Source organism: Triticum aestivum, chromosome 5D, assembly GCF_018294505.1.
Source record: "Triticum aestivum cultivar Chinese Spring chromosome 5D, IWGSC CS RefSeq v2.1, whole genome shotgun sequence".
Classification (NCBI taxonomy): Eukaryota; Viridiplantae; Streptophyta; class Magnoliopsida; order Poales; family Poaceae; genus Triticum; species Triticum aestivum.
The window spans coordinates 447,436,538-447,455,475 of NC_057808.1; the positions used below are offsets into that span (position 1 = coordinate 447,436,538).

General features: G+C 46.0%; 1 protein-coding gene across 1 annotated transcript; it reads left to right on the forward strand.

Moving 5' to 3' along the window:
* Positions 1 to 13,063: 13,063 nt before the first annotated feature.
* Positions 13,064 to 15,530, forward strand: LOC100037548 (serpin 1). The gene is made up of 2 exons (NM_001405077.1): positions 13,064 to 13,548; positions 14,571 to 15,530. The coding sequence occupies exons 1-2, from the start codon at positions 13,138 to 13,140 to the stop codon at positions 15,357 to 15,359; spliced, it is 1,200 nt and encodes a 399-aa protein (NP_001392006.1). The 5' UTR covers positions 13,064 to 13,137; the 3' UTR covers positions 15,360 to 15,530.
* Positions 15,531 to 18,938: the final 3,408 nt, after the last annotated feature.

Consider the following 18,938-nt stretch of genomic DNA (forward strand, 5'->3'; position numbering starts at 1 on the left):
CGTAGTCCCCAGGATATGATTTATTACTTCTCTGCTAAATATTTCCCCGCTCATAAGAAACAAGCTGCTTTAAGGGAAATATATAATTTTGTGCAAATTGAAGAAGAGAGTCTCCCACAAGCTTGGGGGAGGCTTCTCCAATTACTTAATGCTTTGCCTGATCATCCTCTCAAGAAAAATGAAATACTTGATATCTTTTATAATGGATTAACCGATGCTTCCAGAGACCACCTGGATAGTTGTGTTGGTTGTGTTTTCAGGGAAAGAACAGTTGATCAAGCTGAAATTCTATTGAATAATATGTTGACCAATCAAAACAATTGGACACTTCCTGAACCAACTCCTAAGTCAACTCCGAAGAAAAGGGGTGTTCTATTTCTCAGTCCTGAAGATATGCAAGAGGCAAAGAAATCTATGAAAGAAAAGGGTATTAAAGCTGAAGATGTTAAGAATTTACCTCCTATTGAAGAAATACATGGTCTTAATTTACCGCCTGTTGAAGAAATATATGGTCTTAATTCATCACCTATTGAACAAACACCTGGTCTTGATAACCCGACACAGGTAGTAAAGGTAAATTCTCTCTATAGATTTGATGAAGGTGATATTCCTCGTTATAAGTCTGCTAGCCAATGCTTAGATGAGTTTGATAATTTTATTGTCGAACAAGAAAACTTCAATGCTTATGTTGGTAGACAATTGAAACACAATTCTTATATGCTTGAACACTTGTGATTATATGTCTAGAGTTAAAGGTGAACTTAAACTCATTAGTAAACATGCTTCTATGGTTACCACTCAAGTAGAACAAGTACTTAAAGATCAGAATGATTTGCTCAATGAATTGAATAGTAAGAATAATGACTATGTTGTTAGAGTTGCAACTAGAGGAGGTAAAGTGACTCAGGAACCTTTGTATCATGAAGGTCACCCCAAGAGAATTGAGCAAGATTCTCATAAACTAATGTAGATGCACCTAGTCCTTCTAAGAAGAAGAAAAAGAAAAATGATAGGACTTTGCATGCTTCTAGTGAACCTGTTGTAGACACACCTGAGAATCCCAATGATATTTCTATTTCTGATGCTGAAACACAATCTGGTAATGAACATGAACCTAGTGATAATGTTAATAATGATGTTCATGTTGATGCTCAACCTAGTAATAATAATGATGTAGAAATTGAACCTGCTGTTGATCTTGATAACCCACAATCAAAAAATCAACGTTATGATAAGAGATACTTTGTTGCTAGGAAGCACGGTAAAGAAAGAGAACCATGGGTTCAGAAACCCATGCCTTTTCCTCCCAAACCATCCAAGAAAAAGGATGATGAGGATTTTGAGCGCTTTGCTGAAATGATTAGACCTATCTTTTTGCGTATGCATTTAACTGATATGCTCAAAATGAATCCCTATGCTAAGTATATGAAAGAAATTGTTACTAATAAGAGGAAGATACCGGAAGCTGAAATTTCCACCATGCTTGCTAATTATACTTTTAAGGGTGGAATACCAAAGAAACTTAGGAGATCCAGGAGTACCCACTATACCATGCTCCATTAAAAGAAACTATGTTAAAACTGCTTTATGTGATCTTGGAGCAGGTGTTAGTGCTATGCCTCTCTCTTTATATCGTAGACTTGATTTGAATAAGTTGACACCTACTGAAATATCTTTGCAAATGGCTGATAATCAACTGATATACCTGTCGGTATTTGTGAGGATGTGCCTGTTGTGGTTGCGAACGTTACTATTTTAACGGACTTTGTTATTCTTGATATTCCCGAGGACGATAGTATGTCTATTATTCTTGGAAGACCCTTTTTGAATACTGCAGGGGCTGTTATTGGTTGCAACAAAGGCAATGTCACTTTTCATGTTAATGGTAATGAGCATATGGTACACTTTCCGAGGAAACAACCTCAAGTTCATAGTATAAACTCTATTGGAAAATTTTCATCGATTATTTTTGGAGGTTTTGAATTTCCTCTTCCTACTGTCAAGAAAAATATGATATTCTTATTATTGGGGATGTGCATATCCCCATTGAGGTAACATAGTGTTATTCGAAATTTCTCCGATTCCATGTTATTCGGAATGAGTTTGTTAACAAGACTTGATCAACCATGTTAATGGATTCCTTTTGATGAGCATGAGATGGATGAAGTTAGAAAGCACAACCTTCTGTACACTCCTTTTACTTTCTGTAATTTAGATTAAATAAAGCAAAAAATAGTATATTCTGTCAGTTTTCTGAATTATCCGTGCAATAAAAAATACCCTGAAAATAAAAGTTCTCCAGATGCCCCGAAAATGAAATATGATTTTTTCTGGAATATTTGAGAATATCTGGCACTGAGAACACAGCAGGGGAGCAAGCACCTGGCCATGAGGGTCCAGGGTGCGCCCACCCCCCTGGGCGCGCCCCCTGCCTCGTGGGCCCATGGTGGCTCCCCTCCACTTATTCCAGCCACCACACACTCCTTCCTCCCAAAAAAATCACCAACCAGCTCAAGCACGAGTTCTAGCTCATTTTGCTGCGATCTTTGATCTCCTTGCTTAAAGCACCTCTCACAAAACTGCTTTGGGGGATTGTTCCTTGGTATCTGACTCCTCCAATGGTCCAATTAGTTTTTGTTCTAGTGCTTTATTCATTGCAATTTTTTGCTGCCTAGGTGACCCTGTTCTTGAGCTTGCATGTCAAATTTATATGGTCCCAAGTAGTTCTAATGCATGATATAGTCTCTAGGCACTTGTGGGAGTAGTTGCTATCAATTTTGTTGAGTTTGGTTCACTTTCATTTGAAGTTACTAAAATTTTCAGAAATTTTTCAGAGGAAGAAATATGTTTAGAAGATGTACCAAGGTGGCCCTTCAAGGAAGCAAGGACCCAGGCTCGCAATGCGCGATGCCGACGATGAACCACCAAGGGAAGCTCAAGTGCGGGCTTGTGAATGGCCTTCAGAGGACTTCATGGATCGAGCAGGAATCAAGGAAGAATTTAACGCGTATGTGTGTAACACTGATCTTGTGAGCTTCGAGGCAGATAAGTGCCGTCAGTACCACTATCTCACTGATTCCTTTGTGAGGAGGCAAAGGTGAGATATGTCATAACCAGGGAGGAGGCAAATGAGTACGAGAGGAGGACGAGGGCAGCTCGCCTCCAAGCTGCAGCCCACGATGCAATAGCCGCTGCATCTCAGTACGACCCCAACTATAACTTTGGATATCCGCCAGGCCAGCCGTGGCCATAGACCAACTTAGGCCAAAAGCCTAAGCTTGGGGGAGTACGTATCTCTCACCGACATTACATTCATGTTTACACACTCATTGCTAGATGTCGGTGCTCATACTTTTTCACTGTAATATCCATGCTAGTTTATTTGTTTTTCTTTTCTTTTTATGCTTTCTTCTTGTGTGTTTGAAAAACCTTAAGAAAACCAAAAAAAATAGTAGCAGTTTTTAGCTAGTTTAGTTTCCTTGCCTGTAGTAGTAATAATTAAAAAGAAAACCCAAAAAGATTTCCCGTTCTTTTTTTGCTTGTTGGGAGCTTTCCCGTGTAAATAGTTTTATTTCTTTTCTTTTCTTTGGGGGTCGATAGGAGAAGACCATAATGAAAATGTTGAAGTGGCTCTATTCTGCATTATTGTTGATTTAACCAAGAGCCCATATTGCCTTGTCTTCTCCTGTTTATTGAATGCTCGCAGATTCTAGCTTAGTCCAATGCACGTGCACTATTATTATTATTCACATCGTTCGGTCGTGCAAGTGAAAGGCAATTATGACGATATATGATGGACTGATTGAGATGAGAGAAGCTGGTATGAACTCGACCTCCCTTGTTTTTGTAAATATGATTAGTTCATCGTTCCTGATTCAGCCTATTATGAATAAACATGTTTGCAATGACAATTAGAGATTATAGTTGCTTATGCCATGCTTAATTAGCTAGGAGTTTATAATGGTTCACCTTGCGCGCGAACATGCTATTAAAATGGTTGTGATGTGGTATGATAGGGTGGTATCCTCCTTTGAATGATTCGAGTGACTTGACTTGGCACATGTTCACGCATGTAGTTGAAACAAAATCAACATAGCCTTCATGATATTTATGTTCATGGTGGATTATATCCTACTCATGCTTGCACTCAATGTTTATTAATTTTAATGCATGTTCATGACTGTTGTCGCTCTCTAGTTGGTCGCTTCCCAGTCTTTTGCTAGCCTTCACTTGTACTAAGCGGGAATACTGCTTGTGCATCCAATCCCTTAAACCCCAAAGTTATTCCATATGAGTCCACCATACCTTCCTATATGCGGTATCTACCTGCCGTTCCAAGTAAATTTGTATGTGCCAAACTCCAAACCTTCAAATGAAATTCTGTTTTGCATGCTCGAATAGCTCATGTATCAACTAGGGCTGTCTGTATCTTCCATGCTAGGCGGGTTATTCTCAAGAGGAGTGGACTCCGCTCCTCACTCACGAGAAAATGGCTGGTCACCGGGATGCCCAGTCCCATGCTTTATGCATGTCAAATCAAAATAATTGCAAACAAAACTCCCCCGGGACTGTTGTTAGTTGGAGGCACTCGTTGTTTGGAGCAAGCCATGGATTGATGCTTGTTGGTGGAGGGGGGGTAAAAACTTTACCATTCTGTTTGGGAACCGCCTATAATATGTGTAGCATGGAAGATATCGCCATCTCTCAGTTGTTATGTTGACAATAAAAGTATGCCGCTCAAAATATTATTTATCTCTGCTTTAAAATCGAGCTCTGGCACCTCTACAAATCCCTGCTTCCCTCTGCGAAGGGCTTATCTATTTACTTTTATGTTGAGTCATCACCCTCTTATTAAAAGCACCAGCTGGAGAGCACCGCTGTCATTTGCATCCATTACTATTAATTCATATTGGGTATGACTATGACTGGATCTCTTTTACCATGAATTACAATGTTTAGTCAGTACTTGATCTTTAAAGGTGCTCTGCATTTATGTTTTGCGGTCTCAGAAAGGGCTAGCGAGATACCATCTTGTTATATCATATCATGATTGTTTTGAGAAAGTGTTGTCATCCGAGATTTATTATTATTGCTCGCTAGTTGATTATGGCATTAACATGAGTAAACATGAGACCTAAGTGTTATTGTGAATATGGTTAGTTCATAATCTTTGCTGAAAACTTGAATGCTGGCTTTACATATTTACAACAACAAGAGCAAACCACTACAGGAATCAGCTACTTTGCCGTCTGCCACGGCGGACAGCAAAGGCATGAACGGCGGACGGCAAAGGCCTTTGCCGTCAGCCGCGGACGGCAAAAGGCTCCGGCAAAGTAGGCTACGGCAAAGACCTACTTTGCCGTCTGCTTTCGGCGGCTGACGGCAAAGGCGCCTTTGCCGTCTGCCGCGGACGGCAAAATGAGTAGTGTTAGTGTCCGTTAGGTGGCTAACGGCAGCCTTTGTCGTCCGCCAGCTGACGGCAAAGGCTGCAGGCTCTTTGCCATCTGTTGGCAGATGGCAAAGAGACCAAATAGGCATTAATTCTGTTTCTTCTTATATCAATTCATTTTCACAGAAAATCAAACACGGATATATATATATGACCAATATAGCATATCCAACACATATTACCAATACTCATGAACACATATATATCCAACACATGTTACCAATATATAGTCATGAACACATATATATCCAACACATATCCATGAACACATATCCAACAAATATTACAAGGAATGATCTAAAACTAAATATCTATTTTCCTAAAAAACTATCTTATTACTAAGATCTTCTCCGGATCTTCTTCTTTTCTTCCAACCTGCGTAACAAAAACACTAAGAAAGAGAGAATGGGTTAGGAGTAGAAATGTAGCATTTCACTTGGTGAAATGCAATGTTGTAGGAGCCAGTACTTGAGATCAAGATAATCTTAGTTAAGATCCTGATTTTCAAAGTGATCTTAATTATAAAGCCAAATAGAGTAAACCAATACCAAAGAGCCAAAGGAGGGAACCAGCCAAGGACCCAATCAAGAAGCCACCACAATTAGCAGTAAGTTAAATGCCAACACAAAGACCACTATCAGTACTAGCTCCAGGAATTAAGCCAACTAAAAACTAGTGATTAAAGCCAAAGATTAGACTTCATCACCACAATCAGTTTTGTCTAGTGACAATAGGTACATGTCACTGTGCAACGCCAAAAACAAAGCTCCAGGAGGAGATATACATCACAACCAGCCAACCAGACCAACTCCCAACACATCCAACCACCAGCAGCTTAGAAGAGATAACTATTAAGGAGAGCTACAGAAGACCTCAAGGTATACTTGAGGGATTATGTGCTCAGACAGCCTGGAAGTGCCAGGGCTAGTTCATCACAGCACAGGGATAGTCACATGTAAATTAAGCCTAAGAGAGGGGGGCTCAGACCAGCATCACTGCCCAAATCAGATGTAGTATCTGTCTTATCAGTAGAAAACTAGGAAAGTAACAGCCAAAACCAAGTATAGCATCTGTTCATAGGCTATTAGAAAGAGACAAATAGGAATAGCCAAACCAAGTGGTATCTGTTCATATCAGTATTAGAAGTAAAATAACTAAGAACAAGTGAGTATCCGTTCATGAGTAAAGTAACTGACCAAAGTAACAACTCCAGGATCAACTAAACATAACAGAGCAGTACAGGAGTATATATACTTCACAAATACACATAGATGGTCACTGACCAAAACCCTGACACAGCAAGAATCCATCACAGAGAGCTCCAATACAAGTTGATGCTCATCTACAGCAGCTAACCACAGCTAATAGAGCCTCACATCCAACAAGATCAAGAGCTAGAGCTATGCATTAGAGAGATCAGGAGGGGAGCAAGGAGAAGCTCACCAAAAGGAGTTGTAGCCGAAGTAGGATGCAGCCACACCATCACTATGGTGTGACCAGCATCACAACCAACACTAGCACAACAAGCCGGAGCTTGCCAGAGAGCACCACAACGGCGGCACCAGTGAGAGCACGGGCACGAAGGCGCCAACCAGGGGCACCGCAGCACGGAGGCGCCACCCAGGGGCACCACCGCGCCACGGCACATCCAGCACCGCCGGAGGATCCTCACGGCGACCGGAGCAACACCGGAGCCACGCCGGCGATGTGGTGGCCGAAACCCTAGCCGCAGGGGAGGGTCACGCGTGGTCGCAGGAGGACGCAGTGGGGCGGGTGGGCCGGCCACGTGGGCGGCGCCGGGCGGCGCCGGGCGGCGCGTGGCGGGGCGTCGGCGGGTGGGGTGGGGCGGAGGGGTGGTGGGGGCTGCTCCGGGAGGCGGGGGCGGCGCCAGACGGCGCCGGGCGGCGGGTGGCAGGGCGACGCCGGGCAACGGGTGGCGGGGGCGGCGCCGGGCAGCGGGTGGCGGGGCGGGGGCGGCGCCGGGCGGCGGGGCGGGTTCGGCGGCGGGTGGCGGGGGCGGCGCCGGGCGGCGGGGGCGGCGGTGGGTGTGGATCTGGTGGGCGTCGGGGAGGAGAGAGGGAGAGAAGAGATAACGGGCGGGGGACGGTGCCGGGCGGCGCGTGGCGGGGCATCGGCGGGTGGGGTGGGGGCGGAGGGGTGGTGGGGGCTGCTCCGGGAGGCGGGGATGGCGCCGGACGGCGCCGGGCGGCGGGTGGCAGGGCGACGCCGGGCAGCGGGTGGCGGGGGCGGCGCCGGGCAGCGGGTGGCGGGGCGGGGGCGGCGCCGGGCGGCGGGGCGGGTTCGGCGGCGGGGGCGGCGCCGGGCGGCGGGGGTGGCGGGGGTGGCGGTGGGTGTGGATCTGGTGGGCGTCGAGGAGGAGAGAGGGAGAGAAGAGATAACGGGCAGGGGGCGTGGTGGGTGTGGATCTGGTTTGCCGTCCGCCGTTTTGTCTCTTTGCCGTCTGGGGGCGTTTTTTTCCGTAAACGGCTTGTTAGTGGGGGGCCACCTCTCTCTTTGCCGTCCGCCAGCTGACGGCAAAGATTCTTTGTCGTCCGCCAGCTGATGGCAAAGAATCTTTGCCGTCCGCCAGCTGACGGCAAAGAAGTGACTGATGGCAAAGGCCTGTTTTGCCGTCAGCCATTTCTTTGCCGTCTGCTTTTGGGTAGCTGATGGCAAAGACCTTCTTTGCCATCTGCTAGCAGACGGCAAAGAGCTGGCAGATGGCAAATTAGCTGATTCCAGTAGTGAACAGAGTTTGTAAAAGTTTTTCTTTATCACTTTCAGTTTATCAACTGAATTGCTTGAGGACAAGCAAAGGTTTAAGCTTGGGGGAGTTGATACGTCTCCGTCGTATCTACTTTTTCAAACACTTTTGCCCTTGTTTTGGACTCTAACTTGCATGATTTGAATGGAACTAACCCGGACTGACGCTATTTTCAGCAGAATTGCCATGGTGTTATCTTTGTGCAGAAACAAAAGTTCTCGGAATGACCTGAAACTTCACGGAGATTATTTTTGGAAATAATAAAAAATATTGGCGAAAGAATCAAGGCCAGGGGGCCCACACCCTGTCCACGAGGGTGGGAGGCGCGCCTGCCCCCCAGGGCGCGCCCCCCTGCCTCGTGGGCCCCCTAGTGCTCCACCGACCTCAACTCCAACTCTATATATTCATGTTCGGGGAGAAAAAATCAGAGAGAAGGATTCATCGCGTTTTACGATACGGAGCCGCCGCCAAGCCCTAATCTCTCTCGGGAGGGCTGATCTGGTCGCCATCGTCATCATCAACCATCCTCCATCACCAATTTCATGATGCTCACCGCCGTGCGTGACTAATTCCATCGTAGGCTTGCTGGACGGTGATGGGTTGGATGAGATTTATCATATAATCGAGCTAGTTTTGTTAGGGTTTGATCCCTAGTATCCACTATGTTCTAAGATTGATGTTGCTATGACTTTGCTATGCTTAATGCTTGTCACTAGGGCCCGAGTGCCAAGATTTCAGATGTGAACCTATTATGTTTTCATGAATATATGTGAGTTCTTGATCCTATCTTGCAAGTCAATAGTCACCTACTATGTGTTATGATCTGGCAACCCCGAAGTGACAATAATCGGGACCACTCCCGGTGATGACCGTAGTTTGAGGAGTTCATGTATTCACTATGTGTTAATGCTTTGGTCCGGTACTCTATTAAAAGGAGGCCTTAATATCCCTTAGTTTCCAATAGGACCCCGCTGCCACAGGAGGGTAGGACAAAAGATGTCATGCAAGTTCTTTTCCATAAGCACGTATGACTATATTCGGAACACATGCCTACATTATATTGATGAATTGGAGCTAGTTCTGTGTCACCCTATGTTATGATTGTTACATGATGAACCGCATCCGGCATAATTCTCCATCACCGATCCAATGCCTACGAGCTTTTCACATATTGTTCTCCACTTATTTACTTTTCCGTTGCTACTGTTACAATCACTACAAAACCCCAAAATATTACTTTTGCTACTGTTACCGTTACTATCATACTACTTTGCTACTAAATACTTTGCTGCAGATACTAAGTTATCCAGGTGTGGTTGAATTGACAACTCAACTGCTAATACTTGAGAATATTCTTTGGCTCCCCTTGTGTCAAATCAATAAATTTGGGTTGAATACTCTACCCTCGAAAACTGTTGCGATCCCCTATAATTGTGGGTTGTCAGTCAAAGTCAAAGTCTTCAAACAGTAACGATCAAGTACAACAGTATATGAATGAGGGAATGGAAGAGTTGAGGAAATAGAACCAGTAGCTTGGTGAAGACAATGATTTGGTAGACCAGTTCCAACTACTGTGACAGTCGTACGTCTGGTTGGAGCGGCTAGGTATTTAAACCTGAGGACACAGAGTCCCAGACACACAGTCCTCACCGTATTCTCCTTGAGCTAAGGTCACACAGACCTCACCCAATCACTCGTGGTAAGTCTTTAGGTGACTTCCAAACCTTCACAGACTCGGTCACTCAGCGATCCACAATTTCCTCTTGGATGCTCTAGACCATGACGCCTAACCGTCTGGAGGATACACAGTCAGCAAAGGTAACAAGCGTCGGTTCCACACAGGAACAATCTCTTCAGTGATGCTCAATCACTTTGGGTTTGTAGGTGTTTGGGTTTGGGTTTTCCTCACTTGATGATTTTCGCTCAAAGTCCTCGGAGGATGGGATGCTCTCAATGACAAGTGTTAGTTTCTCTCAGAGCAGCCAACCATCTAGTGGTTGTAGGGGGGCTATTTATAGCCTAGGGAGCATCCTGACATGATAAGACATAAATGCCATTCAATGATATGACCGTTAGGTGGGTAGATATTTTAGGACAGCTGGCGCATAGCACAACAACGGTCGGATATTTTATTATCGAATTCCTTAGGGCTATCATGTTCCTCACTTGTAGGCAATCCGCACTGGCGAATTCCTAATTCCTCAGTTAATACAAATTCCTCAGAGACCAGAAGATCTTCGTCCCTTCCACTGAAGAAATTGACTGAACTGTATGAGATTTCCAATGGCTTAACTCGAAAGGATTGGTAGGTGTAGGATTTTGAGATGAGCATCACTTGGAAACTTTTCCTTGGTTTTACCTCGGCCCCCTTTAATAGTACGGTGTTTCCTATGACTCAAGAAAGAGAAACTGAAACTATGAAAACAAAAGTCTTCATGCTCCATATTCCTCGCATGAATATCAAGTCTTCACGGTCACACCAATTTCTTCACTTTCGAAGTCTTCAGAAAGCTAAAGTCTTCAGTTGAAGACATTCATTTTTAGGGGTCGACTTTCTCTGCAAATATCAAACTCCTCATAGACTTATAGACCTGTGTACACTCACAAACGCATTAGTCCCTTAACCTATAAGTCTTCAATACACCAAAATCACTAAGGGGCGCTAGATGCACTTACACTTTGTATGCATTAAATCACTAGAAGGACCTATGATTCCTTGGACTGAGCTATAGAACCACTATTAAGTACAGTGTTCCATTGGCACAATCATCTAGAAATCATAACAAGCTCAATGAAAGTGTTATTGATCACTCTCCATTGTTGCTTCTAAAGCGACAATCTACTCAGCCCTCTGTTGTAGATTTCACCACAGTAACCAACAACCCAACAAACACACTGCAAAAAAAGATTACATCGGATAGAACTCCAAGAAGATCGAGGAGAACATTGTATTGAAGATCAAAGAGAGAGAAGAATCCATCTAGCTACTAGCTATGGACTCGTAGACCTATGGTGAATTACTCACACATCATCGGAAGGCAGCACGGATGATGCAGAAACCCTCCGTGATCGATTCCCCCTCCGGCGGAGTACCGGAAAATGCCTCCAGATGGAATCGCGGAAGAATAAAAGCTTGCGATGGTGGAAAAAGTGTTTCGGATGGCTCTCTGTTGGTTTAGGAATATTTGTGAAGTTATAGGCTTGGAATTAGGTCAAACGGAGTTGCGTGGGCCCATGAGCTCAGGGGGGCGTGCTTTGTGAGCTCGTGGCTCTCTCATAGCCTTTCTGGCCTCCTCCCGAACCTTCTAGGACCCCTTCTGGTCCAGAAAAAATCACCGTAAAGTTTCATCGTATTTGGACTTCGTTTGGTATTGATTTTCTGAAAAGCCAAAAACAAGCAAAAAATAGGAACTAGCACTGGGCAATGGGTTAATAGGTTAGTCCCAAAATGGTATAAAATAGCATAAAATGCATATAATCCAAGATTAATAATATAATATCATGAAACAATCAAAAGTTATAGATACATTGGAAACGTATCAGCATTACCAAGCTTAATTCATGCTCGTCCTCGAGTAGGTAAATGAGAAAAACAGAATTTTTGTGTATGCATGTATTGTTTGTAGTGAGATATGCACATGACAAAGAGCGATACAATTGCCAGGATCAGACCAATGTACATGACATAAGAAAGAGGTGGCACATCTCTGAACGCAAGGTCCATGGCAACAAGCAGACGCAATGGAAAAGACAGATTGTTTTGTCATCTTTTGCAGCGCCATCCTTTAGTATGCCAGGGAGCAGTTAAGGAATGAAATCATGCTCCATTTTGGATCATAAGATTTTAATTTGACCATAAGCTAAGCCTCCACCACACGAAAAGTGATGAAAATCCAAAATTTGTTATGTGATGCAATGCAATGCAAATCTTATGTACTCCCTCTGTAAAGAAATATAAGAGCGTTTAGATCATTACTTTACACGTTACCATCGTAATCTCAAGCTTTGAATTTAGTACTACTCATTAATCAGTTGTGTGATCTTAAGAAAACGCTATACATCTAAAATGAACAACTAAAAGGTCACGGGACACTTAGTGATCTCCGAATAAATTGGTTGTTCCAGGGGAAAAGTGATGAAAAGTGTTGTTCTAGGGGAAAAGTGATGACAAGCATGGATTATCTGTTTCGTCATCTTGGGAGGGGGAGGGTCATCCACATGACCACAAGCCAAGCCCACACCCCACGGCAAGTGATGAAAATCCCAATCATGTTATGTCATGATTTACAATGCAAATCTTCTTTAAAACTTTACACATTGGCATCACTATCTTAAGCTTGGCATTTAGTACTCCCTATGATCCATATTTGTTGTCGCTCAAATGAATGTATCTAGCACTAAAATACATCTAGATACATCTGTTTCAGCGACAACTAATATGGATCAGAGGAAATACTACTAATTAGTTGTGTGATGTTAATAAAACACCATGCTTCTAAAACGAACATGTCACGAGGCGTGTACCAATCTCCAGATGAATTTGATGTTCTACAGAATTCATAAGTGCGGAAAGATAAGACTGAAAACCGCACACTTACCCGGGATAGGATGGGATATTTTTTGAGAAATAGATAAGGATTAGTTCAGGTTTCTCCCATATATACGAAATGACTGGACGATGACTAATTAAACGAGAGACAACAAACCACTTAGCTTCCTTTATGACGCAATTGATCGAGAGCCTTCCCAAATTGCTTTTGCGGTTTTGTTGGTCACAATGCAGATGCTTGGGACCTTTGCACAATGGGCATGTGGCTCCCTTTAAATAGCCACAAGAACCCATGAAAATAACACTTCCAAAGTTCCCATTTACTCTGTCTTCCTCTCAGGTCTAACCAAAGCCCAACAAACCACCACCTCGGCCATGGCAACCACCCTCGCCACCGACGTCCGCCTCTCCATCGCGCACCAGACCCGCTTCGCCCTCCGTCTCGCCTCCACCATCTCATCCAACCCTAAGTCTGCTGCCAGCAATGCCGCCTTCTCCCCGGTCTCCCTCCACTCCGCACTTAGCCTCCTCGCCGCTGGTGCGGGCAGTGCCACTCGGGACCAACTCGTCGCCACACTCGGGACAGGCGAGGTCGAGGGACTCCACGCGCTCGCCGAGCAAGTGGTCCAGTTCGTGCTCGCCGACGCGTCCTCCGCTGGAGGTCCGCGTGTCGCCTTCGCCAACGGCGTCTTCGTGGACGCGTCGCTGCTCCTCAAGCCATCCTTCCAAGAGCTTGCAGTGTGCAAGTACAAGGCCGAGACCCAATCCGTGGACTTCCAAACTAAGGTGACCCCCCCCCCCCTCTCGGTTCTTACCAGAAAACAAAAACAGAGTAAAAGAATTTTTTAACGGACATAATTATGTACATTTGAGAGAAACAATGACATGCTTAACTAACTACTTCAGCCGCCTGTACATGTTGCCATGCCATTGCTTCACTCAAAGTGCTTGTTTTGTGCTAATGTAATATAGAGGTCTGTATCAATCTTATACACAATCTAGATTTGTAATTTAGTGGTTATTGTATACTACTGTTTTTTGCACTAGAAGCTTTAGCACTGTTTCTAACTTCCTATAGGTACATACGTTTAGTATTTTGGTTGGCTTGGTAAAATAAACAGGAGCTCTTTGACAGGAACCGTTATTAGTCCCTTGCCATTTCTATGAAGTGTAGTTGTTATCCTGTTAGTCGGCATGATTCACCTTTGTGAGCATAGTTCACACCTGCGACCTTGAATTGTGAATGATTTTGCTTATCCTGTTAGTCGGCATGATTGGAGATAACTAGTCTGTTACTTTTCTGAGCATATCTAATCTTATGGAGCGTAATTCTCATACTGTGCTATCTTGGGATATGAAGGCTGGGGAATTTGCTGGTGTGTTTTACTTTACGCTCTTCAGCATAGTGAGATTATAATTTTGGGAGTATTTTCTGGAGTCTTTGTCTCCGACCTAAGAAGATGTACAAAAAAATCAGCTAAAGATTATAATTTCGGGAATATTTCTGTAAAAGTATTTCATAGTGGTGCTTCAAGATGTTGTGATGACCATTTAAGTTTGTATGCTCATATGAATTGTTCTTCTGTCATCCGTCGTTGTATGTGATGATTTTACTATGTGTTTGGAAATTTTACTATAGAAATGCTTTATAAAAACGCTAGTATGCTGCTTTGCATTCTTAGCACGACTATTATAATTTGTTCTTTGAAAGAATTTTCTGTTTGTTTGTTCAAAGGTTGGCGGCACAGCAGTACTGTCAATCTATTTTCGTTACGTAATTGACCTTTGTTTATTTCTCCGTGGCGCAGGCCGCTGAAGTTACTACTCAAGTGAACTCATGGGTAGAGAAAGTCACAAGCGGTCGCATCAAGAACATTCTCCCATCAGGATCTGTTGACAATACCACTAAACTTGTTCTTGCCAATGCCCTTTATTTCAAAGGAGCTTGGACAGATCAGTTTGATTCATATGGAACAAAAAACGACTACTTCTACCTTCTTGATGGGAGCTCAGTTCAAACACCATTCATGTCCAGCATGGATGACGACCAATACATTTCGTCTTCTGATGGGTTGAAGGTACTTAAGCTTCCTTACAAGCAAGGTGGGGACAATAGGCAGTTCTCCATGTATATCCTTCTTCCAGAAGCACCGGGTGGTCTCTCGAGCTTGGCCGAAAAATTGAGTGCTGAACCAGACTTCTTGGAGCGGCATATCCCAAGGCAGAGGGTTGCAATTAGGCAATTCAAGCTCCCCAAGTTCAAGATATCATTTGGAATTGAAGCATCTGATTTGCTCAAATGCTTGGGCCTCCAGCTTCCATTCAGTGATGAAGCGGATTTTTCGGAGATGGTGGATTCCCCAATGCCACAAGGTCTTCGTGTCTCATCTGTTTTCCACCAAGCGTTTGTGGAAGTGAACGAACAAGGAACTGAGGCTGCAGCATCAACTGCTATTAAAATGGTCCCGCAACAGGCAAGGCCGCCCTCGGTCATGGATTTCATCGCGGATCACCCTTTCCTCTTCCTTCTCCGGGAAGACATCTCTGGTGTGGTCCTATTCATGGGTCATGTGGTCAATCCCCTCTTATCTTCGTAATGTGTTTGCTCTGAAAGTGCGTGTTGTCGGTTGCCTCAGCCATTACATGTAATGGAAGGGTTTCAACCGTCAGCCATGTTATCCATACAATAAATCCAATAAATGGTTCTGCTAAGACATCCAATATATAAATTGCCTTTTAATAATGACTTGCTTGTTGCGCAAAGGAAAGCCAATTGGACTGTTTTTCATTAATCATTGCGGCGCTGCGGATTTCTGGAAGAACTACCTCATGCCAAAAGGAAAATCCAAGTCATCTTGATTAGTACTGTACTATCCAACATGAATCTCATCGTCATTAACATCTATATTTTTTTCACACAAAAAACTGCCAATGGCCACTTTTTGTGATTGAATATGCTCTTCAATTTCTCTTCTTCTTCTTACGTTTTTCATATCCTCGCTTATCTTTAGATTCACTAACTCCTTGGGATTGGAGCTCCCAGAGCCAATTGTGTTGATCGATTTGCATGGCCCCACATGAACGGACGCGACCTTGCATGCTACCCTCTTCCTTGCCGCGGATCCTTCCTCAGTTTCTCTCCCTTCCGAGAATCTATTCCGACGTAGAGATAACGCCTCCAGCACTATAGTTGGTGCGGCCGACCGCTTTCTCGCTCTCCTCTCTGATTCCCTGCCTCTGAGCATCTACAGCCTCAGACACGGCGCGTCCTCCGATCACTTCACAAATCATGTCGTCAACATTCGTTCATCTCATATCCGATCTTCTGTATCCATACTAAACCATACATCGTTGATCAAACTACGTAAATCATCAAATGGACATAGAAATGCACTATACGTTCATCAAAAGATCACCAACAGATCTTCAAAAGACAGCCATAGTTCACATAATGCACATAAATGACAGACAGCTTTAAACTAAACTTACAATTAAAGTGAACAAAGTGGATCTTCCTCACTTCCTTGCCGGCCCTTTCACCTTCTGATCGTCGGAACAGCTGTAGGCATCGGCGGCTGGTGGAGGATCGTCCGAGTCGTCATGGTCATCACCGTCGTCGTAGGAGGAGCAGAGGATGATGAGGCGTTTGAGGCGTCGGACGGCCCGGTCCTGCTGCCGCTTGAGCTTCGCCAGCCGAGCCGCCTCCAAGGATTTCTTCTTGGCCTCGCGCTCGGACTGCTCGATGGCAAGCCGGAGCGCCTTGGCGTTCTTCCCGCGGAGCCACCGAGCGTCCGTCTCCGTTGTCATAAGCGACCGACGGAAGACCCAAGTGGGGAGCCGCTCGTCCTTGTCGGGCTCCGCCGGAAACCCACGATGGCGGCAGACAGATTTCTCCGCCGCGTCCCTCTCCCTTGCCCGTTGCCTGTCGCGGCAGGCGGCGCGCGCCTCCGGTTCCGGTGTGCGCGTCCATGCTCGCTAGGCGGGCACAAGCATCCACCGTTACCGATGTGGGGGAGCAGCAGCCGGCGGGGGCAGGGGACGGCATGGGGGAGGCGCGGACTGCCCAGCCCTCGTGGCGCTACGCGCGGGCCGGGAGGGGCTGGCGTCTTCACTGCGCCGTCGGGGGAGAGGTGAGGCGGCAGAACTGGAATTGCCCCCCCCCCTTGTCCACCTACCACATCTTGAGGGCAATGCGGAGGGCTGGCTCCTCGTTGATGTCGAGGTCAGAGTCTGACCGGTTGCCGGAGCTCGACATGGTCGCTGATTCGTTTGACTGGATCGAATCGGGGAAATCGAAGGAGAAGAAAAAGGGACGAAGCGAGGTACTTTTCGGGTTGGGAATATTTATGAGGACGGGGTGAGGTTGGGGTGGACCGGGCTAACGTGGCGGATGCGCCCGGGCCACCCCAAATACACCCTAGATTTGAGCTGGATATGAGGGGCGCCGGACAATCGAGCATTTGAGACCCGTTTGAGGTGTTCGTCTGGATCAAATTTTTATGATCGGTTAATGATCAGGCCATCCGTCCGGACGTTTGAGACGGGTTTAGAGTGCCTGGCTGTAGACGCTCTCGGCCTCAATCTTTCGCCTCCGAACGTTCCCCCCGGCCAACCCAATCCAGGGCTCAGTTCACCGTCTAGCAGTCGTCTGCGTCGCCTCCCGCAATTCCTCCGACCTCCGGTGCACCCCTTCATGCAACTTCCCTGGATCGTCGCGCTTCCCGCGCTGTCGAGTCGACGGTCGACGTGCGCTTCTCATGGTGTTTGGCTGCTCGATCACCTGGCCGCTGCTAACCTCATCTCGGTGATGCAGCAAACAAAGGCGAGTGCGGGTCTGCAGTTCAAGGTCAGACTGCAGTGCAAGGTATTGACTAGCACGCTTGGATCTGCTGCGTCTTTGTGCTGGGTGCTAGTCGCTGCCCTGCTAGATGCATGCAAGATTTACATGTATGCACACCGGTGTTGAGCGTTGGTGGCCTCATTGGTGACCCCGTGGACGAAAAAGGTCTGAACATTTTTCTGATTTGTACACACCCTGTCGATCCTGGACACACCAGAAAGGCCAATCTTTTTTATTTAGCTGCCTATGTTTTTACACAAAACTATGAAGAACATAGAGGGCAGCTTTGGGTCACGGAAAAAACTTATACTGTGTGGAAAAGAAATCATGATTTCAGTAGCACTGAATTATAATAAGCTCAGGCAAGTATCACCAATTCTGATGTCACCACTATAAATATGTACAGCAAAGGTCGAAAGTATTTATCGAAAAAAATGTGTGTGTTTCATTCTTCCGCAATACAATAAGAAGTCCACGACGAAAGCTCTTTCCTCCTTCACAAGAAAAGTCCCTTCTCCTCCCGTCGGCGCCGTCGTTGGTCCGCCCCATATCCGATGGCCTCTGGGCCATGGAGCCGCGAAGGATCTCGGCCCCTGTTCTCGTTCTTGTTAGATTCAACGTCTTGGTTGGGGTTGTATGGTGGCGGTGATGTCTTTTAGAGCATCTCTAGCAGACCCCGTATAAATGGTCAAACCCGCAAAATAACCGTTTTTTGCAGTTCTAGTAAAAAAAACGAGCCCGAACAGACCCCGCAAAATCGTCCGACCCTTAAAATTTTTTAAGGGGCCCTGTAAACGCGAACGCGAAACCCTCATATATACAGTTTTGAGGGCAACTTTACCAGGACCCTGCATACCGGTCAACGTTGGTGGTTGAGGAATCTTTGCTTCCGCCAACGCCATGAAGCTCGCCCGGCCGCCGTGCCCGGCCGCCTCCCGGCCGCCCGGCTGCCGCGCCCGTCCGCCCCGGCCACCGCGCTCGCTCGCCGGCCGTCCGATAGTCGGCCGGCCCTCCGTCCCGGCCGCTGCGCTCGCGCGTGGCTCCGTGGCTCTCGAACGGAGCTAGCTAGCTAGCTCAATCCATTCGAACGGAGCTAGCTCGCTAGCAGCTCAATGGATTCGAAGAGCTAGCTAGCTAGCTCGATGCGCCAGCCGTTGGATCCCGCCGCCGCTCGCGCCGCCCCGGCAGCCCTGGTCTCCGCGCGCACCGCGCTCGCCCCGGCCGCCTTGGCCTCCGCCCGCGCCGCGCTCGCCTCTTATTTTCCCTTGTTCGCCTGTTCGCCGGATTGACGCGAGGAAGAGGACGACAAAAAAAAAGAGCTAGCTCAGTCTGTTCG

Bases quoted from the DNA above. Each gene is read 5' to 3' on its own strand.
- LOC100037548 (NM_001405077.1), top strand. From the start codon at position 13,138: ATGGCAACCACCCTCGCCACCGACGTCCGCCTCTCCATCGCGCACCAG. The intron at 13,549-14,570 runs GTGACCCCCCCC...TCCGTGGCGCAG, and splicing joins CCGTGGACTTCCAAACTAAG to GCCGCTGAAGTTACTACTCA.